Source organism: Caloenas nicobarica, chromosome 3 (assembly GCF_036013445.1).
Source record: "Caloenas nicobarica isolate bCalNic1 chromosome 3, bCalNic1.hap1, whole genome shotgun sequence".
NCBI classification, from domain to species: Eukaryota; Metazoa; Chordata; class Aves; order Columbiformes; family Columbidae; genus Caloenas; species Caloenas nicobarica.
Window position 1 is genome coordinate 87672217 of NC_088247.1, and position 27088 is coordinate 87699304.

The 27088-nt window shown below is 53.6% G+C and overlaps 2 protein-coding genes across 3 annotated transcripts; one reads left to right on the plus strand and one right to left on the minus strand.

Moving 5' to 3' along the window:
- Window positions 1–74: 74 nt before the first annotated feature.
- Window positions 75–15814, plus strand: TJAP1 (tight junction associated protein 1). Of its 2 annotated transcripts, XR_010605992.1 has the most exons (9): window positions 75–128; window positions 2042–2200; window positions 5457–5485; window positions 6623–6784; window positions 7431–7497; window positions 9226–9333; window positions 10046–10129; window positions 11842–15509; window positions 15593–15814. XR_010605992.1 is itself a non-coding variant. In XM_065632169.1 (8 exons), exons 2-8 carry the CDS (start codon window positions 2075–2077, stop codon window positions 13156–13158), a joined length of 1893 nt encoding a protein of 630 aa, XP_065488241.1. In that variant the 5' UTR covers window positions 75–128; window positions 2042–2074; the 3' UTR covers window positions 13159–15814. The 2 variants fall into 2 exon arrangements, 1 of the variants encoding a protein (XP_065488241.1); XM_065632169.1 differs by having other exon boundaries at window positions 11842–15814.
- Window positions 15815–17456: 1642 nt separating this feature from the next.
- LRRC73 (leucine rich repeat containing 73) lies at window positions 17457–24028 on the minus strand. Its single transcript, XM_065632237.1, has 6 exons — window positions 23384–24028; window positions 22755–22915; window positions 21625–21747; window positions 20322–20422; window positions 19469–19652; window positions 17457–17894 (listed from the first exon to the last, which is right to left on the minus strand). Exons 1-6 carry the CDS (start codon window positions 23653–23655, stop codon window positions 17824–17826), a joined length of 912 nt encoding a protein of 303 aa, XP_065488309.1. The 5' UTR covers window positions 23656–24028; the 3' UTR covers window positions 17457–17823.
- Window positions 24029–27088: the final 3060 nt, after the last annotated feature.

The window sequence follows — 27088 nt, forward strand, 5'->3', positions numbered from 1 at the left end:
CTTACATATTTATGAGGTGAGATTTCAAACTGACTGTTTTGATGGATGCTAAGCTATTTGTTTCTCTTCTTCAGGGCATCTGAGTGAGTGTCCCTGCTTCATGAGGCTTCGAATTTGAGCCCAGACTGGTAAGTGCTCAGCTCTTTGTGGGCTAGAGGAATGGTTGTGATTTCAGCTTGGGACATATCCACGTGCATCTTCTGTCCTTAGCCTAGCAGGAATTCACATAAGAGTCCCCTAGATCACCTGTTTGATGGTGGGGTGTTGACAAACCTGCTTCTGGTCAGGATTTCAGCATTCCTCTTTGAAGAAGAGAAATGTCTTCCCAGCAAGTCAGACCCATCTGTTTTGCTTAGGGATGCAGTGGAAACGTGCATTTGGTATGCTGGATGTGATTTTTCTATAGTATTAGAGATCTCTTCACCTACTTGAGTCTTTTTAGGAGACGGGATCTTGAGGGAATGACTGCAGCTGGGGGAAGTTTCCAGCATTCTGATGGTGGAGATTTACAAGTTAGTCCTAGGAAGTTGTTCATGTCTGTGGAAAGGCATGAGAAGCTTTTGTGAGCTTGTGTTTTTAGCAGAGTGGAGGACAGCTTGCAAATGTTCCTGTGAAGTGCAAAGTCTGGTGTGGCTTGGAGCCACTCTGTGCTTGGTACAGACACCTCACACTTGCCAGTCCTCCCAGGGGACTCAGTTTTAAGTGTCAAAAAGATGCAGCTAGGCAAGAGTGGATAAGAGTTGGAGAGAATTCTCAAAGCTCCATTTAGACAACATGCAAAACTTCACTGGCCAAAACACAAAGCAAATGAAGTCTGCTAGGTCACTAGCCCAGTGGTATCCGTTGACTACCTTGAAGGTATGTGAATGGGAGTCAAATGGCCCTGCCTGTGGAAGAGAGGAGAGGATGATCTGAGTTGAGGCAGGTCCTGCACTTGGAAGTGCTGCAGGTCAGGCACTGAGGATTGCAGAGATGCTGGGCTTGATCAGTGTTAGGATCCAGGAAAGGAAAGGTGAATGAGAAGTGGCTGCTCACCCCAAGTATAGGGGGACTATGAATGACGCATATGTTGTCATTGGGGAAAGTCTGGTATCAGGCTCTGCAGGGACTGCTTGGCATCTGCGAGACTTCTTGTCCTATGTACAATGAGGCGGCTGAAACCCAGGCTGCCTGGGGAGAAGTCTTTCTGCCCTCCACTGCAGTCCCAAAGTGGTGGAAAGGAAGGAGATTATTCCATGTGTACAAGATAGCTGCTTTCCTTCTACCTTGTTTTCTGCTCTTGTACCGCTACTGCTCCTGCAGCAGGAAGAATCCTGCCCAGCACAGCTAGGATAAAGGGACTAGTCTGGCCTTTCTTCTGGCATTACTGCTACATGTTGTGAAATCTGACCTTACAGACCAAAGTCAATGGCATTGCTCCCCAGTTTGATGCCACCTGTGACTTGTGGGTGGTGTTTGTCTTTTGTGACGGACTGAGCAGTTGTAATGGTATGGTACCTCCTTCTGAAAATCCTCCTGTGCTCTGCTCCATTGGGATTCCAGTGTAAGCCAGAAACTTCTGGGTTTGAGCTCTTTAATGGCTGGAGTCTCCTCCCACATAGTCCCTGCTGACAGTGACAGCACATGATCAATAACTCCTGCTCCAGCTGTCACTGGTGCCTGTGAGGCTTGCAGTTTCCATATTGGAAAAGGCCTTTCCTAAAGAGCCTAATCGATATGCTGCTGTGAGGTCTGTTCTCGTTTGCTATATATAATCTGGACACACACAAACTACGTGAGAGAGCATGTGTAGAGGGGGGGAGAGGATGTGCCAGCCCTCTGCTCTCACTGGCTGGGAGAAGGACACAGCTACCTCTTACTTTGCTCCCTCTCCTGCAGCTACCGCTCAAGGCTTGTGGCCACATCCTTTCCCTGCTCTATTAACACTCTGCATGGGGACCTGCTCTGGGACTCCAGAGGAGTCGAATTCCTGCTGGGTCACTGCTAGGGTTCAATGGAGCACCTGTGACTCTCTCTTCTGTGCACTTTCTGCTGTTGGTAGGTAACCTGCTTTTGGAGCCACGCAGGTGGGAGGATGTCGAGCACAGCTCCATTGAAGAAGCCTTACCGCAAGGCACCCCCGCAGCATCGCGAGATCCGCCATGAGGTACCCATCATTCGTGATGACCAGGATGGAGTGATCTTGGCCGAGCAGAGTCAGGTAACGGCTTGCCGGGTGGCAAAGGGCTTAACACCATTGCAGCAGCAAAGAGGGTTTAGTTACACCAAGGCAGGCCAGCTCAAGCAGGCAGAGGGGTTTGAGGTTTGCAACCTGAACTTCTCCTCATCGTGGTCCCTGGAGTCCAGCAGTGAGAAGGAGGTGACAGGGTGCAGAGCAGAGTTGAACGTCCAGAGCCAGACTGTCTCACCAGCACTTCCACGTGGTGGGAAGATGGGGCAGCGAAGTGGGAAGCGATGCCCAAACCGCAGTCGTGGGCACCTCAGCAAATTTGTGAGCCGTAGCATGGACACAGTTGTGGTGTCTGAAGATGAAAGACACCATCCTACTTGCTCTTTCAAGAGCAGAAGCCTGGAACGCTCACTTATGTTTAAAGAGCCTCCTGAAGTCCTGACACCGAGGAAGTTTCGGGCGTCCTCTCCACACCTGCCTCTCAAAGGGATCCTGAAGCAGACCAACATGACAGGCCCATGCTCTGAGAGCTTACGAAAGTCCCGCTCAGTAGAGACACTCTCCTGTGGCCGTGGCTCATGCAAGGACAGTGATCCTCAGCTCTGCCTCAACCGCAGGGAGAAGCACTCACTGGAGCACAGCAGCAGCAGTGCCGCTGACTCTGTCAAGCGCAGGGAGAAGATCACAGAGGAAAAACTGCAGTTCTCCAAATTCCTGGATGAGATTACCCAGCGGGTGCTAAGTCCCATCCGCTTGCGCTCACTGGGAGAGACCAGGGGAGCAGAACAAGACCACAACTCTCCCCTCTTCTCCAGGAGCTCCGTGCCAGAAAGCCAAGGGAAAAGTCACCTGCAAGGGGTCAAAACCAAGCATACAACTGAAAGATCCCCCTGCTCAAGCAGAAGAAAAGCAGAAAAGAAATGTGAGGGACTGGGAGTGGCTTCATGCCAGAGAAAGTGTGCTGGGGAGGCTGAGAGAGCTTCCAGACTAAGAAAGAAACCTGTCCTTGGGAGGAAGGACAGTAAGGAAAAACTCCTTTCCTTGGAGAGGAGAGTAGTAGATCAGTATGAGCTGCAGCAGCTGGCAGACTCGGGGCTGGCAGGGACATCCACTGGGCAGCAGCACTCACTGTCTTCATGGAAAAGCAGTGCAGAGGGCAGAAGGGATGAAAGCAGTCCCTGTTCACGGCTATTACAGCCACACCATCTGTGTGCTAAACGTGGGCAGAAGCGTACAGTGGAGCTGAACTACCCAGAGAAAGGATCCTTCTCCACTCCAACACGCTGGAGTCGGGAGGAGGGGCCTGCCCCACCTAGATCCTCCCCTTCCTTCAGCCTGGCACTCAACAAGGTAGGTGCCAGGGCCACCGGCTTGCAGACAGGGGTCTCACAAAGGCCAAAGCCCCCACTTGGATCTCATCTAGTCTGTAATGCCAGTGGGGAGAGTGAGAGCAGGCCCCCAGACCTAATGTTGTGGGTGCTTAGTCACCAGAAGCTGCTCTCTTGTGGGGGCCACTCATGGCTGTGCTACAAGTTGGGTGTATCTTCCTGGGAGGAATCAGCTTCCCTTTGGCACCAGGAGTTAGGAAGGCAGGAGCTGGTGCTGTTCTCCCCACTGCAGACTTCCCAGGCAGGTTGGAGACTCTTCAGGCTGCAAGGCAGCAAGCAGACAGCTCTGTTGTGTTGTCAGGAGGTGTCGGGATGCTCTCAGGACTTTGTGTGTGCCCTGTGCTTGGCTGTCTTGAAGTACTGGATCTTTGTGTGATGGCTGTTTAAGGTCTTTGTAAGCCTTCTCCTCTTTTCTCCAGCCTGATTTGGGGCCATTGCCTCGTTTTAATAGGAATCACGTTATCTCCTTTGCCTGGTCCTTAGTGTCTGCTGTGTGTGTATTTGTGGGGTTAGGGGAGGCAGTTGCTAGATAATTCTGCATGAATTAACCGATTGCCAGGTGGGGTCAGGATGTAAGAAAAGAATGGATTGATGCTTTGCCTTTAGGCACAGGCGGATGTATGCAGGTGGTAAGGACCATTCTTTTAAAGTGTGAATTGATGAAGCAAGCAGCCCTGTGGTGTCTTAGGGCAGGTCTGGGGTGGTTGGTTGCCTCATCCACAACTGTCTGTGGCATGGCTTCTCAGCCCAGAGCTGGCTGTAACATCTAATGGACAATCTAAAGCAGGGGTGTCGGACTCATTTTCACCGGGGGCCTCATCAGCCTCGCGATTGCCTTCAAAGCGCCGAATGTAATTTTTAAAAAATTTATACAGTACAGATAGATTCAGCCGAATTTTAGGACTGTACTGTATAAATGTAAAAAAAATTACATTCAGCCCTTTGAAGGCAACCGTGAGGCTGATGTGGCCCCCGGTGAAAATGAGTCCAGTACCCCTATCTAAAGCATGGCAGCACTGAGGGTTTGTGCAGTGCTGTTGGTACCAAGCACAGAAAATAACCCGTGGGCAGCTTGGACTTTGTGAGAATGATCACAGTCTTGGGCTTCCACAGAAAATACAGTTGCTTGTAGTGCTAATTAAATCTCTCCCAGCCATGCTGACAGGTAGCAACCATCTTGCAGGTTAAACGTGGAGATTGCAAAGGCAGTGAGGATAGCTGAGCTGTGTGCTCTTGTCACTGTGCTGTCTCTCCTTGCTCTGCAGATCCCTGCTCCAGCCATCTCTGGGGATCTTGCCCAGAACATTAATTTCTTTTGCAGGCTTTTCTGACCTTTGGTGTTTCTTCTGCTATCCCAGAATAGTTACAGTGGCTGGTTTCAGGTCAGCAGAAAGAAACCTTTTCACAGCACAGTGTGGGTGGTGTAAATGGTAAACACATTTTTCAGCTCCCAAATGATTCTCTCTTGTTCTTTTGTGGGGCTTCACAGGTGTTGTGATTGCTGTGGTGACAATTTAATCCTCAGTGTCTGCTGGCCTGTGAGATTCCTGCTACCCACTACCTGTGCATGTGGAGGAAGCTGAAACACCAGCTAAGGTGACAATGTTACAAGAGACGCTGAGATTGCACTATGGGAAAGTAAAGTTAGCTAACTTGTGCGATGTTTTCTAGTCTAGCTCTTCTGCCCTGAACCAGAACACGCAGTCTGTCTTGGTATTATACAGCTGAGCGGTATGTAGAGATTCTAGCAGCCCTAACCTTGCCTAGCATGACCCGTCAGAGCAGGTGAGGAACAGTCACAGGTAGGGTCTAGCAAACACGAATCTGCCCTTGAGGACAGTGTGAGAGACCAGCTCCTCCTCTGAAAGAATCTCACTGCTGTTTTCTTCCCTGTGCAGGAACCCTTGACGGATGCAGAAAGGATGAAGTAAGTGTCCTGCTCCCCCTTTATGCCTGTCATACTGCAACTGTGTGGGTGCTGATTCCTCACATCCTGCCTGTGCCACCTGCAGAGCAAAGCTGACTGGCCCTGCGGGCTTCTCTTAGATCTTCAATCTTCTTGGGGCCATGTGGGCAGAGATTTAGTCTGGGCCTAGCCAATCTCTGCCTTGCATGTCTCTCCCTCTGGAGCGGGAGGAACCATAGGCCCCCAGTGCAGTTGCAAGCAGAGGAGTTGGTGGGTGTGAAAGAAAGTAGGAGATGAAGTCTTTAATGCAGGTGGAGAGAGGAGTGCTTTTTTTAAACCCTTCTTGTTGTTGCCACTGTTTCGGTGTAAGCCACCAGAAGCAGTATGCAGAGGCCTCCTGCTGACTGAGGGTGAGAGCTGAGCCCTTTGCCAGTGGTGGTGTGGGGCACAGGCAGCTGCTAGCACTGAGGTCCAAGCCAGAGTGAGGAGAAAGCTTACACTGCCAGAGGGAAGCTGTGCCCCCAGCTTTCTCTGAGCAACTGAGCACAAAGGAATGAAAAACAACAGGAAATCCCTCTGACCACCAGGCATGTCCTGGCTGGGGAGGAATGGAGCAGTTTGTGTTGGAATGGGGTTGACTGGCAGCTGTGATCACATCTGTAAACGCACCCCACCACCTCTGCTTCTGGGCTTAAGGCTTTATCAAGTCCTCTTTCCACCATGTATTAAAGGCGTGAGGGCTTTTGAACAGTTTTGGGGAGGAGAAGATGATTTTATACTTTTTGTCTTCAACTGTTCTAACCTGGACTGGTATAAATTATTGAGTGGGTTTCATTCACCAGTGAGGGACACTGGAGCTGCTCATCTCATCTGGCAAGCGAGCTTTATCCAAGCACTGTAACCTGAGAGGGTGCTGGGAGCCATGGCTGGCCAGCTGGCTCGTGCTGCTCTGCCCCTGCTCCAGGAGACTTTGGGTCTCTCTCTCCTGACATAGATCCACCTCTCGCTGCCTGTGCCGGAGTCTCTTGCCAGTTTGGTTCCTGACTCCCTGGGGTCCCTGTGTGGGGTCTTGGGCCCGAGAGCAGGGCAGTGGGGTGGGGGTGCTGGTGTGGAGCACCCCTTGTGCACTCAGTGGTACCTTGTTCCCATGTGCCCCAGGCTACTGCAGCATGAGAATGAGGAGCTGCGCCGACGGCTGACGTATGTGACTAACAAAATGGAGGCAATGGAGAGGGAGCTGGAGTCAGGTCAGGACTACCTGGAGATGGAGCTGGGCCAGAACCGTGAGGAGCTGGAGAAATTCAAGGACAAGTTCCGTAGGTATGAAAAAGAAAATGAGAGGGGCAGAGTTGGAGAGATCACTCTCACCAAGGACTCCTTCAACTGGCGTGAGCAGGCTGTGTCCTGTTGTGTAAATCAAAGGCATGCTGCATCCTCAGGAAGGTGCACCCCCAGACTGTAGGGGAGTTAAAGTCTCTACAGCCATTAATTCTTCCAGGGTACAGTGTAGGAATGCTGCCAGCGTGAAGGGCTGACAACAACAGGGGATTCTTCACCTATTGGGTGTAAGGCAGGATTGAGCTCAAATGGTTACCCCATATGTGCAAAAGGAGCCACTGATGACTGTAAGAAAATATGTCACCACTTTACCTGAGAAGTACCTCAGTTAAAAATCAGTGCCAGTCACTGGTCACATGCTTCTATGTGCCATAGCTCAGAGGCGTCCTCCAAAGTCATTCACACCCTTCCCTGCAAGATCCTTTCATGCAGCCAACCCCATCTTGCCTCCAGTAACCTGGGGTCTGAAGGTCATTGTGTGGCAGAGGTGAGGCATAGCTAGTATGGCTGGTTGTCTTAGTACCGGTCTTTCTGGAGTTGTGGAATTGGTGGTTTGCTTGGCAGCTACGAAGGGGTCTTGAGTAGGTGCCTGAGATCCATTCTCTTGTGCACAATCTTGTTTCTGAAGGTTGCAGAACAGCTACACTGCTTCCCAGAGGACCAACCAAGACCTGGAGGAGAAGCTGCACGCCCTGGTAAGTGGCCTATTAAGTCGCTACAGAGAGGAGGTGGAAGAGACCCATGTGTTAGGACCAGATGGGGGAAGGGGCCCTGGCTTTACCCAGCAGAAGTGGGAGTGGGTGAGGGTTGAGATTCTGGCCATGGCCATCGACTCCCTGTTCCGGCTGGTGTCATTAAGTGTTTTCCTGATTTACTGAGCCCCTACTTGGTCATGCACGTGAGCTTTGGTTCCCCACAACATAACTGCATGGTATTCCGTCGTGTTGCTTCAGTCCCTCTCAAAGTGCCAGGGATGTGGCGGGTGGTCATCCTGGGAGGACGGGGGCAGTCAGAGCAGAGCCAATGTGCGTGTATGTCTGTTTTGTGCATTCATAACACTCATGGCTGTTTCTTTTCTCTCCCTCCCCCTCTCTCTCTCTCTCTCTCTCTCTCTTTCTCCTCCCCATGCTGCTGCTGGCACACGCTGGGCGCACTCACCTCTCAGGCCTCTCTCAGCCAAAGCTGGATTTTTGCAGTTGCGTCTTTTTGTTTGTGTGTTTTTTCTTTCTCCTCTTTACATGTTTCAGCCTGTTGGTTTCATTGTCAGTCCCACATACACCATCCCAGATGGAGGGGCCCCAGCCCTCGTCCAGCCAAGGGCTCACCTGGTATCCAGCAGCTGCCCGCAGATGCAGCAGGTCCCAGCTTGCAGTGCTCCAGCTCAAGGGTGCTTGACTCTGAGCCAGCCGGGGCATGGCGTGTTGGGAAGTGGTGCCCATAAACTGTGGCACTGCACAAGATGTGGATGGCTGTGAGCCTCATTTGCTCCCTTTCCTTCCCCTTCTGGGCTGTGAGCAGGCAAGTCGAACAGCTGAGATGCTGATTACCTCCGTGAAGCCCAGGATGAGATTTCTTTGTTTCTAGCACTTGAATTTCTTGGGTTAATACTATTGCGCTGGTGCCTGAAGAGACTACATATGTGGGAAGCGTTGTCCTCCGCTAACCCCTTGTGTGTTGCTGTGCTGTACCCCTGATGCACAGCTGAGCCCTGATGGCCTCAGAGCACCTTTGGGCAATGTTGGAAGAACTTCTTGAGATGGGGATGGCTTGGTTCTTCTGAGCTATTCCCCTCACTGTTGTTACATCTGGGTCTCTGTTGGCCCTGTGCCTGAACTGTTACACCGTCTAAAGAGGCAAGATTGCCTGCTTTAGAGAGAGCATTAACTGACCTCCAGATAAATATACCCAGGTCCTTTTTCTTACTAGAGCAAGGCTTAAACTCTTTTAGGATGGTGCCTCTCCCTGCCAACATAACATTTTGTCCATTCAGCGTTGACTGCTGGATCTTTATGGGCAGTGTTCTCGTTCTGTTACCTCAGAGAAGAAGGGTGGGTATCACAAGCTCAGAGATCTTTGCTGCCAGTGGCAGGATGGGATTGATCACTCAGACCCACTAGCTTTCCACCAGGCACCATGTGAACCAGGGTAGAGAGGAAACATTGTTCTGCTTCAAGAAGAAATACTTCTTTAAGGAGGTTCAAACTCAACCTGTTGTCTCTGTAACTCGCGGAGCGGCTGGCTGCATTTGGCCTTTGGAGTCACTCCCTTGGTGAAGAACCAGGCTGTCCCCCCCTTGTCTGTCTGTCTGAAAGTTTTTGTATCCCAGCTAAACACATCATTGTGCTATGCTTGGGCTGACATGGGTGGGGAAGCCAGGTTCTTCTGGGCTGCAGAGATTTACATCTGGTGTTCTTGCATCCCAGATTAAAAAGGCAGAGATGGACCGCAAGACGCTGGACTGGGAGATTGTAGAGCTCACTAATAAATTGCTTGATGCCAAAACCACCATCAATAAGCTGGAGGAACTCAATGTAAGTGTCAATCTGCAAATGTCTGTGGAAGTGTGAGGTGTGGGCTTTTCCTCTTGTTCGAAGTCATTAGTGTAAAGGAGCATGTGAATGACTTCAGTGTGTATGAAGGTATGGGAGCTGTACACAACCGTAGGGACAGACAAACAGAAAAGGGTCTTAGGGGTTGAGCAAGGAAGACCTGATCTTCAAGTTTGATGTATTTGCTCTTTTGAGCTTAGAGTCTGACCTGAGTCCAGGCTGTACCAACAAGGGGGTCATTTACTCTAGAGCTGGGAGGGAGCTGATGCCTTTTCTACATCATTACTGTAGAAGTTCCTGGATCCAGTGCTTGTTTCTGTTAACTGCTCTCAACTCCCTCCAGTCTGTCTGTCTGCAAGATGCCTGACATCAGGCGATGTCTTCAGGTGTGTCTGAGAGCTCTGGGATGGGCTGGCAAATCTGGTGGGACTTTTGGAGAGCATTAAAATCCCCAGAGGGAGAAGGGGTGGTACCCTGACAGGGTATATGTCTGGAGCAAGGGCTAAATTTGAAAGGGAGACCTTGGCTGAGTAGTAAGAAAATACACTGGGATGTGGAGAGAAGGGAATGGCAGGTGCCTTCATGAGTGATTCATTAGATGCCTCCTCCTGCTTCTGTTTGGTCAGATGGCACCTTTTCGAGTAAGAGATCAGGCCAGTCTGACACTGTTGCACACCTGTGCCCTTTCTTGCAGGAACGCTATCGACAGGACTGTAACCTTGCGGTACAGCTGCTCAAGTGTAATAAGTCCCACTTCAGGAACCACAAGTTTGCTGATGTGAGTAGCAGTCCTGCTGAGGTGGGAAAGAAGGGCTCATGGTCTCCGCCTGCATCTTGCTTTCTCTGCAGGGCTGTCGGCCTCTCATCCTTCAGCCTCAGATAGAGGTCTGGGGGGGCTCCTGTTCCCACTCCCACTGAGAAGACAGCACAGAGCCTCTGCCAGCTCCTCTTTCATGCCAGCTCTATTTCACAGCTCAGCCAGGAGCTGTTATAAAAAGCACAATAACCTTGAATTTGATAGCCTGCTGGGTGCCTGATGGGAGCTGGCAGGAGGACAGACTCTCTCTTACCCTGCTCTGTCCTCTTCCATTCCTCACCTGGCCACATGGAAGGGCCATGCTGCCTGATAAGGAGTCAAGCAGCAGTAGTCAAGCCTTGCTTTACTTCTTACTCTGAGAAGAGATGTGGGAGGCAGCATTCAGGGTGTCTTTTAGCCTTCTTGAACAGGAGAAGTTGGTACCATCTCATACTCCCCCTTGTGGGGTATGTTCAGCTCATCCTGCCTTCAGGATGAGCAAAGATGGAGTTTAGGTCTTTCACATCAGTGTATCACTTCTTTGGTTGGAAGTGTCGTTCAGGTCCTTACCCCAGCTCTCTCTTTGCCATACTCCTAGTCTCCATCCCGCCTAATGTTCCTCTGAGCAAAACCATGTGCTTTTCTTTTTTAACTTAGCAGATGACCAATATGTCACCCTCCCCCATTGTGTCTCAAATTAGCACTCTTGAGGTCAGCGTATCAGTTACTGCTGGGGTAACCTTGACCTCTCTCCCAGCTGTCTCCCCTCCCTGGAGCTTTGAATTCTGCCCCCCAGAGTGCTGCGTCCCATGTAGCTGCCACTGGAGGGGGGTTGGTGCTGAGCAGCTGTGCAGTCTGCCTCACAGCCAGCTGTTGTCATGCAGATTGGCCTGTGTCCCCAGCTTTGGATGCAGTTTCCTTCTGGCTGTGATGGGACACACCTTGCTGTGCCACTGAGTGACTTGTGGAGCTCTCTTCTCTACTTCATGCTGTGCACGGGTGTGGTGACCATGGTGAGGACAGCTTGGCAGGGTGATGAGGAGAGCAGTAGTGCCCATTTGCAGGACAAGGAGCAGTGCTTACCCTCTGTTGAGACCCTAGTCCTGCGGCTATGGTAGTAAACCATATGGTAGTAAACTATGTTTGCCTCTCTGAAATGGAGAGAGCAAGGAAGTGGGATGAGGTGGTGGAGTTGGTGGGAACAAGGGAAGGCATCGATTCTGGTCAGCAGGCAGGCTGCCAAGGCAGCATGGCTGCAATTACTGCATTTGGAGAGCTCTGCTGATCCCAGCACTGGGGGCTGTTGAGTCACTTCAGTGCAACCACCAGCTAATTTTCCACAGATCAATAGACCCCTTCCTAGCTTGCGCTGGCTGGGCCTTGTCTCTCTGCTCACAGGCGTGGGGGGACTGAGCCTGTGTGTCGCCTTTTCTTGTTTTCTTCGCAAAACGTGGCCTGTGAGCCACTGCCTAGGAACATGAGTGCTGTGACAGCTAGAGAGCCTTGTTAGTCCCTCATGGGGCAGGCAGGTTCGCTTTGGAAAGATGTACCTTTCTCAGGCAAGGTAGGTGAATGTTAGGGTCAAGGTAAGGAGTACAAAGTGTAACCATGAAGGTTGATTGGAAAAGGCAGATTATTTGGAACCAGATGGCTTGTGTGCACCACCATTCTAATGTCTCTTTTCTTCTCCTTAGCTTCCCTATGAGCTGCAGGACATGGTCAATAAGCATTTGCACAGCACACAGGAGTCTGCAGGCCCTGGTCAAGAGGCAACCCACAATTTGGCTCCCTCTGATGTTGTGCCCACCTCAGTCATTGCCAGAGTCTTGGAGAAACCAGAATCTCTGGTTCTGAATTCAGCCAAGTCTAGCAGCGGCAGCTGTCCGATGGCTGAGGATGTCTTTGTGCATGTGGACATGAGTGGAGCCCCTCCTGATGCCTGCAACAGTGCAGGGCAGGTGAGGAAGGAGGGGGGAGATGCGGGGAAGCAGCAGAATGGTGGTTGCAAGCCACAGAGCAGTGTGGAAAGTGTGCCAGAGGAGGTGCCTGCCTTCGAGAAGCTAAGCCCATACCCTACACCCTCACCTCCCCATCCTATGTACCCTGGGCGCAAAGTCATTGAGTTCTCTGAGGACAAGGTAAGGATCCCAAAGAACAGTCCCCTGCCCAACTGTACATATGCTACGCGCCAGGCCATCTCCCTCAGCCTGGTACAGAGCGAAGATGAGAGCTGTGACAGGCACCGGACGCTCCCCAACAGCCCCACCTCGGAAGGGTGCCGTTCGACCTCCAGCTGTTCCTGTCAGCAGTCCCCCAAAACAGCCAGGGCTCACGGCTCTTCACAGAGCAGCCCCTTCAGCAGCCCTCCCCAAATCCCGAGCGCCTTCGCCAGCTCTGCCAGCTCTGAGGAGGACCTGCTGGCCAACTGGCAGCGTATGTTTGTGGACAAGGCACCTCCCACTTCAGAGCGGGTGCTGATGAACCGCACGGCTTTCAGCCGTGACACGGCCCCCGACCTCCAGAAGAGGTTCAGCCGCTCCATGCAGGAGCTGGGTAGGGCAGCCTCGGCTTACTCGGATGGCGAGGAGTCTGCGCAGAGCTGCAGCTGGACTGTGAGCCGGGAGTCAAGTGTGGACACAGACAGCACTGAGTCCAGAGCCCGCAGAAGCCATTTCTCCTCAGACTATGGTACAGATTTCTCCCAGGATGAAGCCCAGAAGCTGTTGCAGGAAAGTGGTGGAGGCACTGCTGAGCCTGGAAGCCCCTCACCAGAGAAGCACAAGGACTATGTGGACCTTGGCTTTCCTGAGAGCCCCGCTGAGGAGAGAGAAATGTTGCTCCAGGGAAGCAAGGAGGGCGACCAAGGAGGTGCCCAAGAGGAAAGTGGAGAAGGCAGGGTCAAGCCTCCCTTCAGTCGGCCACACCGCAGCCCCAAGAGGATGGGGGTCCACCACTTACATCGCAAGGACAGTCTGACGCAAGCCCAGGAGCAGGGCAACCTTCTCAGTTGAGGCAGAGCAAGAAGCAGCCACACACTGCAGAGCTGTGGAATGCCTCCATCTCTCCACCTCCTGAGGGAGAAACCTCCCTTAGTACCCTCCTCCTGGGGGGGCTCTGCTCTCAAATTTTATATTTATTCTCTTCTTTTGCTACCTGAAAGAGCTGGGGTCCCCCTTCCCTGGCACCTCAGACCCACAGTACTAGCATACACACTGTGCAGAAGCATGCCCGCTGCCCTGGCACATCAGCAGCTCTCTTCACAGCCTCACACTGGTGCCTGTACCAGAGCTCGTTCTTGGTACCCCTCGTCCCGCTGCCTGTGCCTCTATACGCTCGCATCTTCCTTCCCCCTTCCCACTCAGGTACCTGAGGCCCTGGGTGCTCTCACAATAGTTGCCCGCAGCTGCTCTGCTCTCTTTTAACATGTGCCAACAGGGCAGCGTGCCTGCGTGATGGTGTCTGATTCCCTGGGAGCCCCCAGGGGCTGTGAGTGGGGCAGGAGGACTCTCCCGGGGGATGGCTGCATGCCCCTGCGGATGTGCTGGGATTGTTGGTGTCTCGTTTTCCTGGTGGGTTCTGTTTTCCCCAACTGCCCTCTGGGTGGTTCTCCAAAATCTGCCTCTGCAGGTCCCCATTGCGTAGTTCCTGCTCCTGGCCCCCATTGAGGCAACGCAGGGGTGCTGGTGCTGTGGCGTGGAGCACGGGTGCTGTCTGCTGAGGTGGTTTGGGGAGGCACTGCCTGCGAGACGCTGGGGTTTGTGTTTGTGTGTCTCCTCCCTCGCACCTCTTCCCCCACTCCCTGTGCTGTTGTTTTGTTTGAACGGTGCTGATGCTTTGCTCTTGGGTGGGCTTCTTTCTTCTTTCAAACCTTTGGTTTTGGGGTGTATTGTTTTTTTTCTTTCTCCCCACCCTGCATAAACAGACACAGCTGTTGGCAGCCAGTCTGATGCCTGCGTTGAGGGTGTGTTGAGGTGGTTCAGCTCTCAGAGCTGCACTTTCCTCTGATCCCGGCCCTCCTGCCTGCAGCAGCCCCGCCAGACTCAAGAACAAGGTGTCACCTCTGGCGAGCAAGGTGTGAAGGATGCTGCTGGGCTTTTCTGGGCAGGGCTCAGTGCAGGGCTGGCAGGGATGCGAGGGCAGCGTGCTGAGGCGCTGCTCTCTCCAGACGCACTACCTCACGGCTTGGCAGCAGCCCTTTGCCAGGGTCTCCTCACACCCCCTTCTCTGGGAGGCTCCAGGCTCACTCTGGGGCCTCCCCACCTGGGTAGGTCCTCTGTGTGTTTTTCCTAGTGTAGCGTGATGTTGTGTGACTTTTCTTCTCAGTCTTGTGTGCTTGGTGTCTTAGAGGGGAGGGATGGGCAGAGGTCTGTAGATGTAGGTATTTTTTTGAGGGCTTACAAAGCCCAGGCGTCCTGTTTTAATTTTGTCCTGCGCCCTCGTCTGTCTGGTGTTTCTTGGCTCCTGTGGGGATGCGAGGCAGAGAATAGCCTGGTTCCCTGCCCTGTGCCCCCCTCAAGCCCCGCTGGCTGTCCCCAGCCTGCTGTCTGGTTTTTGAGTTGGGTTTGTGTTGTCCTCCCACCTTTCTCAATGAGGGCTCTTCACTGGGCTGTAGGAGAGCAGCCCCCTGTCCGGGAGGGAGCTCCCATTCATGTGCTTGCAGCAAGATGTGCAGCGAAGAGCTGCCTGGGAGCCCTGCTCCCCTCCCCAAACCCAACTCTGCAAAGGGCTTGCAGCTGGGGCTTCAGCTCAAGCCTGGAGGCTGCAGGGCCCACGAAAGGGAGCTGCAGGCCTTTCTGGTGGCTGTGTAGGTAGCTTTATGTAGTGTGGCTAGAGCTGCTGCCTACATGCTCGCCTCCTTTCTCACCTCAAACAGTTGTGGAGCTGGTTGCCACCCGCTGGCAGCGAGGTGGGACTCTATTTCACTACAGTATTTTGCTTGATACCTTTGCAGACAGGCTAGTGCTGAGAGCAGGAGCCACCTCTGAGCCTGCAGAATGTTTGTCTCCCTGTCCTGAACATGGTGGTGGGGTCCCTGCATTTGCTTTCATCAGCCACTCCACTGCTGCATGTCTTCTGTTCTTCTGCAGCGTTGCTGAGGGCTTGCAGCTGCCAGCTCCTGCCTCATGGACATCACGTGGGGGCAGATGCTCACCGAGTGAGCTCCTCTGGTTCTGAGGCTGCTGGTGGCCTGCCTGTGGGACAGCACAGCCACTTGGGCAGTGGAGGAGGCATTGCCCCTCAGGGCTCAACCCCATCTGCCCTGAATCCTGTTGTGCTAGTCAGGGGACAAGACCTTCTCTTGCTGGAGCAGCTGGTGCTGATGGTGCTGGGCAGAGCCAGCTTCCATCTGCTTTTGGTCAAGGTAGGCTTAAAAGGAAAACAGTGGAGAAATGGAGGGGTGGCAGAGGCATGCCCAGTGCCTCACCAGACACTTCTGCTTCACAGCATCAGGCTGCTGGCAGAGGCTGAGGGAGAGTGGTGGCCTCAGGAGGAGCAGAGCCGTCTCCTGACCGGTGCCGTGCCTGCCCTCTGCACTCCTGCTCACCTCCAGCAGTATTGGCTCTGGGGCCTTGAGCTGACCCTACTTTCAGTGTCCCAACTCCAGACTGTTAATCTGTAACTAAGGTGGTTTTTTTTCTGAAATTTTCAAACTGATGTATATTTTAAGACCAGAAATAAACTATTTTAAAAGTACTTGGCAATGGCTATAGCATTCTCTCTGTTGGTTAAGACCCAGACCAGAGCAATCCTGAGCATGTCAAGGAGCACAGCCTCTCGTGGTACAATGTCCCAAGTTTGCTGAACTGCGTGTGCCACCCGTTAACTCTCCCAGGGAGAGTGATCTTGTGACCTCTAAGCTTTCCAGGGGGCTCCGAATTCACTGGTGATCCCGAGTGCCTACTTTAGCAGCAGCCTGGTTCAAGGTGTTTGTGTGAATTAAGTCATCTGTGTTGGAGACGAAGTGCGGTCCCAGGCAAGGAGTGATGTGTGGGATGAGCGGTGTTTTACATCTGTAATCGTATCCAAGCTCTGGAAGCTGTCCTCTGGGTCTGAATGCAGATGGTCAGCTCAGACCAAGCCTGCAGACCAGAATTTGCCATTCCTAGGAGCGCTTGTGTCACTTTTGACTCAGAAGCTGACAGGGGCTTAAAAATCAGGCAGATTGTTTTTTAATGTTTCCTGGAGTTGCCTGGTTAAATCCTGTGTGCAATTTTCACATTATTTGAAGGCTGTAAAGGCGAGGCTTGTTCTGTGAAAACCTCTGCAGTGGAGCCTGTTGTGCTGTAACCGCTCTCAGTGTTACATGGTAAATGCTGCCTACCTAATTTCAAGTATTTTGCTGGCTGCCCTGTCTTGGCAAAGACCTCCATGTGCTGATCTAGGATGAGATGTAGCTAATCCCTTTAATAGTTGTTGGTTTTCTTGAAGCCCCAGCTCTCACAAGCATGTGAGAGTATTAGTTCTCCATTTCAGAAACTATGTAGGAACATGTAACATAGCTCCTCTCTGGAGTCTATAAGAGTTTTACAATTCTAGTGTCAGTATTTTGTGGGGGTTTTTTTGTGTGAGGAGGGAGAACAGGTTGATAAGACACCCCTGATAGGAAGTCCTCCAAGTATGAGAGAGAGAGTTCCCGTAGGATGTCAATATGGATGCTTGGAAGTGTTTCCTTATCATGTTGAGTGGTGCCACAAAGGTCAGAGGGCTGTGATGAAATTCCCTCCATCTCCCAAGTTATGCTGCCTCTGCCCTTCTGCCCTAGGTGTATGCAAAGTGTAACACAGGAAGAGTTTCTTGTTTCATTGTTCCCATAATTAATGATTTTATTCTGTGTTCCCTTGAGTAGCAGCTGCTGCCACAATTTAATCTTCCAGCCTAATCCAAGCCTTGAAACATGATCTTCTTGCCTGCCTCTGGCAAAGGGCGCTTGGCCGAGCAGTGAAACCTGGAGCACTGGTGTGGGCTGAAGCCTTCACCTGAGGGTGCAGGGCTGGTGCCAAGCTCCCTGCAGATGGGCCCTAGTCCAGCCCTCTCCCCCCTGGGCAGGGGGGAGGCCTAGGGGACAGCAAATTGGGCTACGACCGACCGACCGACCTCCAGGGCCAGGCAAGTGTCGGGGAGAACCTGCCCCTGCAAGGATGCGGGCAGGCAGCAGAGCGGGGGGCTGCTGCCCTCTGCCGGGACCCAAGCCCCAGCACAGCTCCTGCCTGCTCCAGGCAGCTGCCTGGACCCAGCGGCGCCTGCCCCATCGCGGGAGAGGAGTGACGGAGGCTCACACTGCCATGAGTGGTGCCACGTCCGTGACCTTTATAAAACTCTCATCGCGACAGCAGTACAAGCCATAGAAAGAACATCTCTTATACACATCTGAATAAATACAGCCTGTGCCCTGCGGGCACAGCCGGGCGTGGGGGGGGAGGCAGGGCAGCGTGAGCGACACATGCAGCGACTGGACAATCACAAGCGGCTGACAGGGCGTGTGACAAACACAGAGACGCGTGTAGAGATTCGCTCAGACCAGGCTCCGGTGCTCAGAGCGCCAAGGGAGGCATCAACGGGATGTGAAATGCGTGAGAAGGTGACTGGAGCAGCCCGCTGAAGGCAGGGGGGCTGGCAGACTCTCACTCCCCCAGCGGGCACGGTGCTCTTCTCGGCAGAAGCAGGGGGTAGCCCAGCTACATTTCTGTTTCTGCTAAGAGGCTGTCACCGAGACCTGACGTCATCAGGACCATCTGGGAGCTGGAATCTGTGGCGAGAGGAAGAAAACCATGAGCCGTTTGGGCTGGCAGAGAGCACGGAGCTGTGCTGCAGATCCAGAGGTGAGGATGAGGAATTAGAGCACTGCAGGGTGGGAAGCAAACTGCTGAGAGGGTTGTGAGATTAAATAGTAACAAGGTCTACTCTGGCCACGTAGCAGAACAGAATTGATGTTTGGGGAGGTGGGAAGGCAGAGACAGCAGCAAGAGGCCAGAGTGGGGATCTTGGCTGTCAAGAGCAGCATCAGCTCTGAACCCTCCCCACGTACACTTGCAGGTGATACTGCTGGTGCTGCCCTTACCCAGCCCTGCGCACACCTTTAAATCTGCATTCACCAAGTGTTTTCAGCTACAGACATGGTGTCCAGGTGGGATGGGCTGGCAGGCTGCAAGCCAACCAAACCCCAGAGCAGGGAAGACAGGGGGCAAGCAGCCATTTTAGGGCAGCAGAGGCCTGGAAATCCTGACTTTCTGCACTGCATGAATGGAGGGTTTGTGCAGCCCTCCCCTGCCTGCCTCAGGAAGGCAAGGGCAGCTTGCTTGCTCTGCGACAGCACAGAGAACCAGCCAGGAACGCTGCAAGCCTCCCCACGCCAAGTGAATCAGCTGCAAGGAGGATGGGCACGCATAGCAAGTAAGAAACTCAGCAGGGTACCAGTTTCCCATCCAGAAGCCTTTTTAAACAGAGAAAAATTTGCTTTTTCCTGGATGTGAGGGGGGGAGATTTTTGGTGCCTGCATGCTTCAGATCCAGAGTCCTACATACTCAAAACTGCTGAGTGGGATCTCTATTCTGGGGACCAATTTCTCGGAATTGGATCCAAAACTTAGCCAGAGATGTCAGTAAAGGATTTTTATGACTCTAATAAATAAGGATCCAGAAGTTTTGAGGCCCAGGGAGTGGTTGTGCTTCTTTGCGGCTAGTCTGATACTGGAACTGGGAGAAGGGAAGGACAACTAAAAATAAAACCCAAGAAACTAAACAAAATAAACAAACCACAAACCAAATCCCAAAACCAGCAGGGTCACAAGGTAGGCATGACAATATACAATATCATAAATACTAACAATATACAACAGGCTACTGCTATCTCCATAATATACCTTTTTTTTTTTTTCTGCTACAAGCCGCTGCCCAGACAGGCTTTGGTACCTGGCTAACCCCTCACATGTTTGCAGAATTGCAGGAGTTTCTGGAAGCAGTGAGGAATGACATGAGTTTTGGCTAGGATATCTGGCAAAGGCCCCTGAGATTTTTACCGCTCTTGCCCTTGAGTTTTAAGACTTTGGACAAAGATTTTGTTCCTGCAGCATCAGGAAAAAGGCCTCTGAGGTACTGTTTCCACTCTGCAGCAGCTGCATTGCCCTTGGAGGCTGCCTTTCCAAATGCAGCTCAGCCCAACACTATTCCACGGCAATGTGAAGGTCGCACCTGGAGGCTGTCTGGATCATGAGAAGGGACAGACACTATTCACCAACCCCACCATGAGAGACCAGTGGCACTGGAAACACCCAGACACCTCTATTCCTGCCTGCCAGTCCCCACCAGCAGCCCAGGTCCTTACTGTTCTGGCAGATCCAAGGGTTCTTCTCCCTGGCTGTGACTTCGCGAGCTTCTGTCTCCTCCTCTTCCTCACCCTCTGAGAGCAGGTCAGAGATCTGCTGCTGCAGCTCAGGACTAATGTTGTTTTCCGCCAGGATGAGTGTCCGTAGGGCTGTGGGGTAATTCTCTACCATGTCCAGCAAGGTCTGGGCAGAGAGTGAGATAAACAGGCTGACAAGCAGCATGAACAGCAGCTAGGCTGAGCAGTAAGAGGGTCAAAGCTCTGTCTCCCTGCAAACTCAAGCCCTCCTCTTCTTACCTCTGCCTTCCCTTAGCTTTTACCTCCCTTTGCCAGGCTTTCTGAGAGCCTGAGGGCTTCCCATCTTTCTACGGGAAGAGCTGAGCCTGGATTTCCTGGCTCCATCTAAAGAGGAGGGGACTGCTCTCCACCCTGTTGCTTCCACATATCCAGCCTAGTCCCCTCTTACCTCTGGGCACTGGGGCTCTGAGAGGAGACCCTGTGCTACCAAGCCGTGGCCCCTACCTGTCCACAGAGCTTTAGCTCTGATCCTCAATCGCAAGTCTGACCTCTTACTTCTCCCAAGAAAACCAAACTACAACCAGATCCACATGTTTCTTCCTGCTGACCTTAGGGAGATCCGGGAGCCCTACGTCAGAACTGTGGCTTATGAGCTCCTCCTGCGGCTGAATGCAACAGGCCAGAGAAAAGCAACAGCACCCCTGGGTGCAGGGAGAGGAGCAGGTCCACGTGGACCCAGGGACGGGGATGGACGCAGGTACACGTCCTAGGGCCTCTATAGACAGCCAGGACCTCAATGTCACTGATGCTGCAGCATAATTGTAGGCTCTCATACCTGGGCTGACTGGTTGGTAAGTCCTGTTCCCTCCAAGTCCAGAACTTCGAGGGTTCGACTGGAGGCCACAGCCACAGCAAGCATCCCTGCTACCTGGTCACCTGTGGGAGAAGCAACCAGGGCTGTCAGCAGTGCTTGCCTTTCTCCATGTAATACCACATGCCCTCATGGGCCTGCGGCTGTCACAGAAACATCCTCTGAGTATTTCTGCCATGAGGCAACCTCCAGATCTCAGTTACCTGGAGGGGGATGGAAGCTGATAACTAAGAAAAAAGGTAAAGGTGCACCATTTTGTGGTTATGGGAGCAGTCACTAATAATCAGGGAGGACACGAAGGAACACAGTGAAATTGGTTTTATTCCCCAAGGAATTATGTGTTCCCAAATCTCCTTCCTACTCAAGGATGTAAGGGCCTTTAAACAGTCACTGTAAGACATCCCAGACACAGAATAAGGAGCCAAATACACCACTCTAGGGGGATCTTGGAGCCAGACAGAGGACCCCGCACCAGCTGACAGACTGCCACCCTGGAAAGGGGGCAGACCTTTGCGGGTAGATGCAGCAGGACCAGGAGCATTAAAGAGAGATGCTGGTGAAGAGGCAGGACTCCAGCGTGTTCACCTGACATTCCCCAGAGAGTGCCAAGATACTGTACAACTGTGACACCTTCTTTTGGAAGAAATACAGACTACTGTCAGGTAACACTCTGAGGCCTTTCCTGCCCAAGAGAGGAGGTACTCAGTCAGACAGACAGGGCTTGGGGGAGGCTCCACTTCCAGACTGGGTGAAGAGGGGAGCACCCAGCTGATGCTCAAGGGAGGCATGGCCTGGTCTCCTCACCACCTTGCAGCAGAGCTGGAGAGAGTTGGTTTCCATGGCAACCACTGCCAGGCTCTCCTCCTCCTCCTCCCTGCTCCATTGGGAAGAGGAAGGAGGGAGCGCAGGGACACACTGCATCTGCCAAGCCAGCATCGGTGCCCAGGGCTTCAGGAACAGGGGAGACATAGAGGGTCAAATGTGACAACAAAGGCGGTGGAGTGGGCAGGGTACAACCTCCTTTCTGCACCTCCACGTCAGGGCACGTGGCAAGGCTGGCTTTCCCCACATTTGAAAGCACCTGACAGGATAAACTCGCTGCTGGGGATTAGAAGGGACGCATTCAAGAAACTGCCCCATCCTGCTGGTGAAGCTTTACTGCCCCTCTAGAGCTCAGCCCCCAGCTGCCTATAAACACAAATCGCACAAACACTGAGAGGCAGGGGTGCAGCATCCCCTGCTCCTCCTCCCTGGCCCCCCAGCTTACCTAGGGGGTTGTAGTCCAGGTTCAGCACACGGAGCTGTGAGCTGTGAGCCACTGCAATGGCCAGGCGTCCCCAGCCTTTGCTTGTGACACCTGGGTTGGCGCTCAGCGTCAGCTCTTTGAGGCCTGGAGAAGAGAGAGAAGCCAAACCAGAGCCTTAGGGTCACCAAAGCAGTCCCAGGGGAACTAGTCCAGCTAACTAGAACAGTTTTGAGTCATATCCCCTGTACTCTGAAGGACTAAAAGGTTTGGCTTGCTCTGACAACTGTCGTCGTATTTCACTGATCAATGAAATATTTCAGTCTTCAGCAGTAGCCCTTCATTTGCCCATGGTGTGACTACTCCATTTCTCTGCTCTCCTATCCTATGTCCTGCTTACTCTAAATAGCAAACACAATGGAAACAAGTAAGGGGTATGCGAGGTGACTGACCAGGAGGAGGGGGTGGCACAAAGTGACAGGTTGGAGAGAGGATAATGGGGACAGTAGGCTCTGCAGCCTGCACCTGGGGGGGTGGGCCAGCAGAGATAACAGCATCAGCGGCACTGTGTGCACACAGAGGAGAAGGTGCTGGGGAGAGGTGGAAAGCACTTTGAGAGTCAGGAGAGAGGGGTGGTGTTACCTCAGCACATGCCAGCTCTCAGCTTAACTGGCCCACTGGCCTCTGACCACCAAAGACCATCTGCAAAGATCTAAGGCTATGACCATGCAACTCCACACTCAGAGCACCCGCAAGCAGGGACCAACAATAAAGGCAAGTGCTAAGGTAGGGGGACACACCACGTATTTATCCACTGTCATTATCAACATGCAAATGCAAAATAATAAATTCACAGTCCAAGCAGTCCCCTCCTCCAGTTTCAAATGCTCCTGTCATGAAATAGAAGCAACCTGTTGGTCCCTGAGCTCTAAACTGCCAGCAGGACAGATCAATAGCACAAAGCCCATGCCTACCCAAGAGAACCACTCATCTGTTGCTTGGATTTCTGCTTAACTAAGTTGGGGAAAAAAATTCCTCAGCCCAAAGAAACTAGAAAGCCTGCCTCCTCTAGGGCTGAGGATTTATTGCTGTGTGCATTTGCTCCACATGAAGCTTCACTGGTCACTGTGCAGCTCACAGCCCCTGGTGCTTACCGGACTTGGCCCCATCAGGTGGCAGGAGCCCACAGATAAGGTTGATGCCTTCATCGCCCAGCATGCAGTCTCCTAGATCCAGAGCCACCAGCGAGGGGTGGATGGAGAGAGCAGGGTTGAGGAGAGCCAAGCCTGCATCCGTCAGGGGGCTCCCATGGAGGCTGTGCAGGTGAAAGGGAAAATGACTGAGCAGCCTTCTCCCTGTTGGCTAAATCAACCCAGCGGGGAGGGAGAAGCAGACAAAGTGGGGTGGATGACAAATCCTAACCCCACGAGGGGAAAAAGCGCTAGGAAGCCTCCGCTGTGAGGGTCGCCTGGCCGCTACAGCAGCCCTCCTCTCCCAGCCGGGTGAGGGGGTGCAGGGGATGCCAGCGGGGCAGGGGCAGCCCCGGTTGCAGAGGTCAGGAGGGAAAGCCACGGCCGTGCCCAGCTGGTGGGGGCAGGGGTGGCTCCCCCCAGCCGGGCGAAGGGCGAGGGATGACTCTCTGCAGCCTCAAGGGCGTTTTTCCTCCGACAAGACTTAAATTCAGGGGCTGGCCCGGAGCTGCAAGCCCCCGAAAGACCCGTCCCCGGCCGGGGGGAGGGGAGGGCCGGGGCACCCCCGCAGCCCCCTGCCCCGCTGTACTCACAAGAGCGACTGGACGGAGCGGTTTGTCTTCAGGGCCTCGGCCAGCTGCTTGACGCGGTTGATGTTGGAGACGATGCCCAGGTTGAGGTTGAGCTGGGCCAGGGAGCGGGACTCGGCCGCCCCCCGGCAGACGTGCCCGAAGTCGCGCTCGGAGAGCTGGCAGCCGCGCAGGGACAGCAGCCGCACCGAGTTCTCCCGCAGGCTCTCGCAGATGTCCCGGATCTCCGCCCCCGACAGCGTCTCCCCGGAGATCTGGATGGACCCCGGCAGCATCTTCCCCCCGTTCGGGGAGCAGCCGCCCGCCGCCGCCGCCCGCCGATCCCGTCGCGGCGGCTGGACGCCGGGGGGAAGCCGCGCTGCGCGCTGCGGGCCGGGGCGGGCGCCAACGCCGCCGCTGCCGCCGGGCAGTCCCGGCCCGCTGTGGCCCCGGGGGCGTCACCGCCCAGCCTCACCGGCGGCCGCCGGGCCGCCCCGCTTCCCCCGGCGGGGCCGCCGCCCCTCCGCGGGCGGGGAGACCTGGGGCAGCCATCGGCGGGGGCTAATCCGGACCGGCGCCGGGCTCTGAGCTCCGCGGGGCCGCGCCGCACCAGCAGCGCCAGGCGGCTGCCGGGCAGCCCCGCCGCTCCCCGCCCCGCCCGCACCTGCCGGGCCGCCCCGCCTCCTCCCCGCCGCCGCTCCAGGCCCTCCTCCCGCCCGGGGCGGGCCCCGCCGCCGCCCAACCCCGGCCCCCCGCCGGGCGGGGCCGCCTCTTCGCGGGAGGTTGCGTGCGCGGACGGACTTCCCTTCCCACCCCACCCCGGCGGCCCCTCCCGCCATCTTGGGCTCCGGTGCCACTCGAAGCCCGTGAGGGGCGAAGCCGCCGCTCGCCGGTTCCTGCCCGGCGCCCTGAGGCGATGGCGGGGCGAGGCCGGCGGCGGCTGCATCCCCGGCACTGAGGGGTGCAGGAGGAGAGGGAGGGAGGGTGGGGGCAGCCCCTTGGAAGGGCTGTCCCTGCCTCCCCGCTCCCGCCAGGGGAAGGGCCCAAAGCCGCTGGTCCATGGCATACTCGGCGTTTCTTGATGTGAGGGGCAGAAGTCTTCTGCCGGCTTAGGTGACATCTGTGCTTAAACCCACAACACCTCAAGCCTGGACCCATGGCTTTGAGCTGAGGTTGGTGTGAACTGCCTCTCATGGCCCAGGGCTTGTGGACCTGGTGCTGGGAGGCAGCTGGTGAAAGGTGGAGGAGGGTGGGGAAGTGCTGCGGGCACCCATATCCCCGCGGGCACCCATATCCCCGCGGGCACGCAGCCTTCACCCTCAGCCTGACCCGCGGCATCCGTGGGTATGGATCAGAGGGATTTGTCCGCTCTCTCCCCCTGTTGGGTAATCCTGTACTTGGAGAGAAATAGGAAGCAGGGCCTCTGCATTTTCAACTCCACTGAGCTGAAAAAGGAAGCCAGTGATGTGGAAATTAGGTTAAACCGCCTAAGTAGGCAGCTTTCTGCACGTAACTAATCTAGCTGCTGCGTATAGCAGCGCTCAAGTGAATTCCAGTCCGGTGGGTAACTCAGGGTCAAACCCAGGCTCCTCTGCTTGGTTTGCAGGCCAGGGTGGGAGAAGTGATGGAAACTGAGGGGAAAAACAGGATGTGGAAGGGGATGTGAAGCAATTCTCCTCCACTAAAATGGAGGAGCAGGTCACCTGAGCTCAGGGCTGCACGTTAGGTCCTAGAAGAGATAAGGGGAGCTACAGAGAAGCAGCTGTACTCACATGTCAGCTTTAAGACTTTGGCTGTATCATCTATTTATAGTGTAAGCGTCACCATGCCCTTTGAGTAATCCTTTGCTGTTCTCTAGAGCTATCTACACACCTCTCTCTGTTTCCCTGTTGCACAGGGATGCATGGGCTTGATACTGTACCTTCAAGCTGTGCCAAGACCAGACCACTGCCCTGGCAACACATCTGCAATGCGATGTGAGCAGCAGCTGCGAGCAATGAGCAGTTGTACAGGTGATGGCTTTCAACAAAGGAACAACTGATCTCTAAGGTCACATTACATGGTACAGGTGAGAACAGGATCCTACTTAATGCAGGGCTGCGAGGGGCAGAGACTGGATGTCAGAGTGGTGGGCACGGGAGTGACCAAGGAAATAACCACCTGCTGATTTGTATAGGTTGACAGGAAGATTGCACACAGTTTCACCTCACAATTATCTCCAGGCACTAATTAACCCATGCTTCATTAAATAGGCTATTTTTAGAGAGGTGTTTGGTGAAGAGCCCCTGGGACATGTCCCACTTCAACTGACAGCAGCAGCCCTGAAGCGCTGATGAAGATGCCCTAGTGCTGGCATCTTCACTGCCTGTTGTCAGGAGCAAGAGCACATTGAGGGGACAAGTGTCCCACCTTGCTTTATGCTCAAATATGTTGGGAAAACTGGCACAGGAGCTAATGGTTAGAACTTTGATTCACTAAACCTAATTAAGAGCTATGCAGAGGGGAATTTAGCAGTGGTATTTTATGAAGAACTAGATATTGCTTCCTTGCCGTGTGCAGTTACCCAGCAGGTATGAGGAAGGTAGTTTATTGCTTACCTGCTGGGGGTACAAGGAGAGAGTTGACTCTCTAGACTGATGCTATCAAGAGCAAACACATAAACAAAGAAAAACAGTAGATGTGGGGCAGCTCGAGTGAGACTAGATGCGGGAAGGAAAACAAATGGGAGAAGAAACAGTCTGCCTGTAACCCAAAACACAGCTAAGGTGACAGTGCAAAAAGGATGGACTGTAAGAAGGGTTGGACTCCCAGGTGCTGCAGAGGAGAGAAGGAGGTCATCGATACCTCAATATACATTTTATCTTCCTCTTTTTAATCTGACAGCTTCATATGTTTATTTCAGCTTTAATAAAAAGGGGCTTACACAGTTCTCACAAAGCTATGCTTCCTCAAAAGGGGGAGGTGATGGGGGGAATTATTTCAGATCTGCTGCAAGGGAGGAGGGAGAAAATTATTTTAGATTTGCCGCAAGAGCCATGGCAGGAAACAAAGGCAGAGATAGTCTGGCATGATAGGGCTGTAAGGTTTGTCCTGATAACTAGAGGACTTGAGTAAGCACTGAGAGGTGCCCTCCCACAAGGACTTTACTAGGGCTACGTGATTAGCATGCTCCCTGGAACTGCAGCATGCATGCATTTCCCTGCAGAAGTGCATCCTTCTCTGTCAGCAAAAGGGATGCTGAAGCTCTCAGCCGAGTGCTGAATTTCTGGCAGTACAGAGCAATTCAGCTTCCAGCTGCTGCTGCACAGAGAATTAATCAGCGCTGAAGAACTGGAGCAGAGCAAGCCCCACAGCTCCCAAGAGGGTGGTTGGTTGTCACCCTGGTCATCTGTCCCCAGCTGACATGTCACACAAGCTGCAGAGGAGAAGCCTGAAGCATTTGCTTACTGCTCTCTCCCATGCTTTGAGTGAAAACACAGAGTGCAGCTTCATCCCTCTGATTTAGCTAGGTGTGGGGGGGGAGAACAAGCACTTCTTTTGCAGTGTCTGTAGAGCAGCAGTGGTGGTGTTTGGCAAAGAATGACATTTCTTCTTGGCTGGACTTAATTCTAGTGACAATTGTCTCTTTCTCCTTTCCTTCCCCTCTGCCTGTGCTTGGAAAGTTTGCACCAAGAGAAACAAACCCATTCTAGGCTGCCAGGGCAAGAAGCGCAAATTAGAAACCAACCT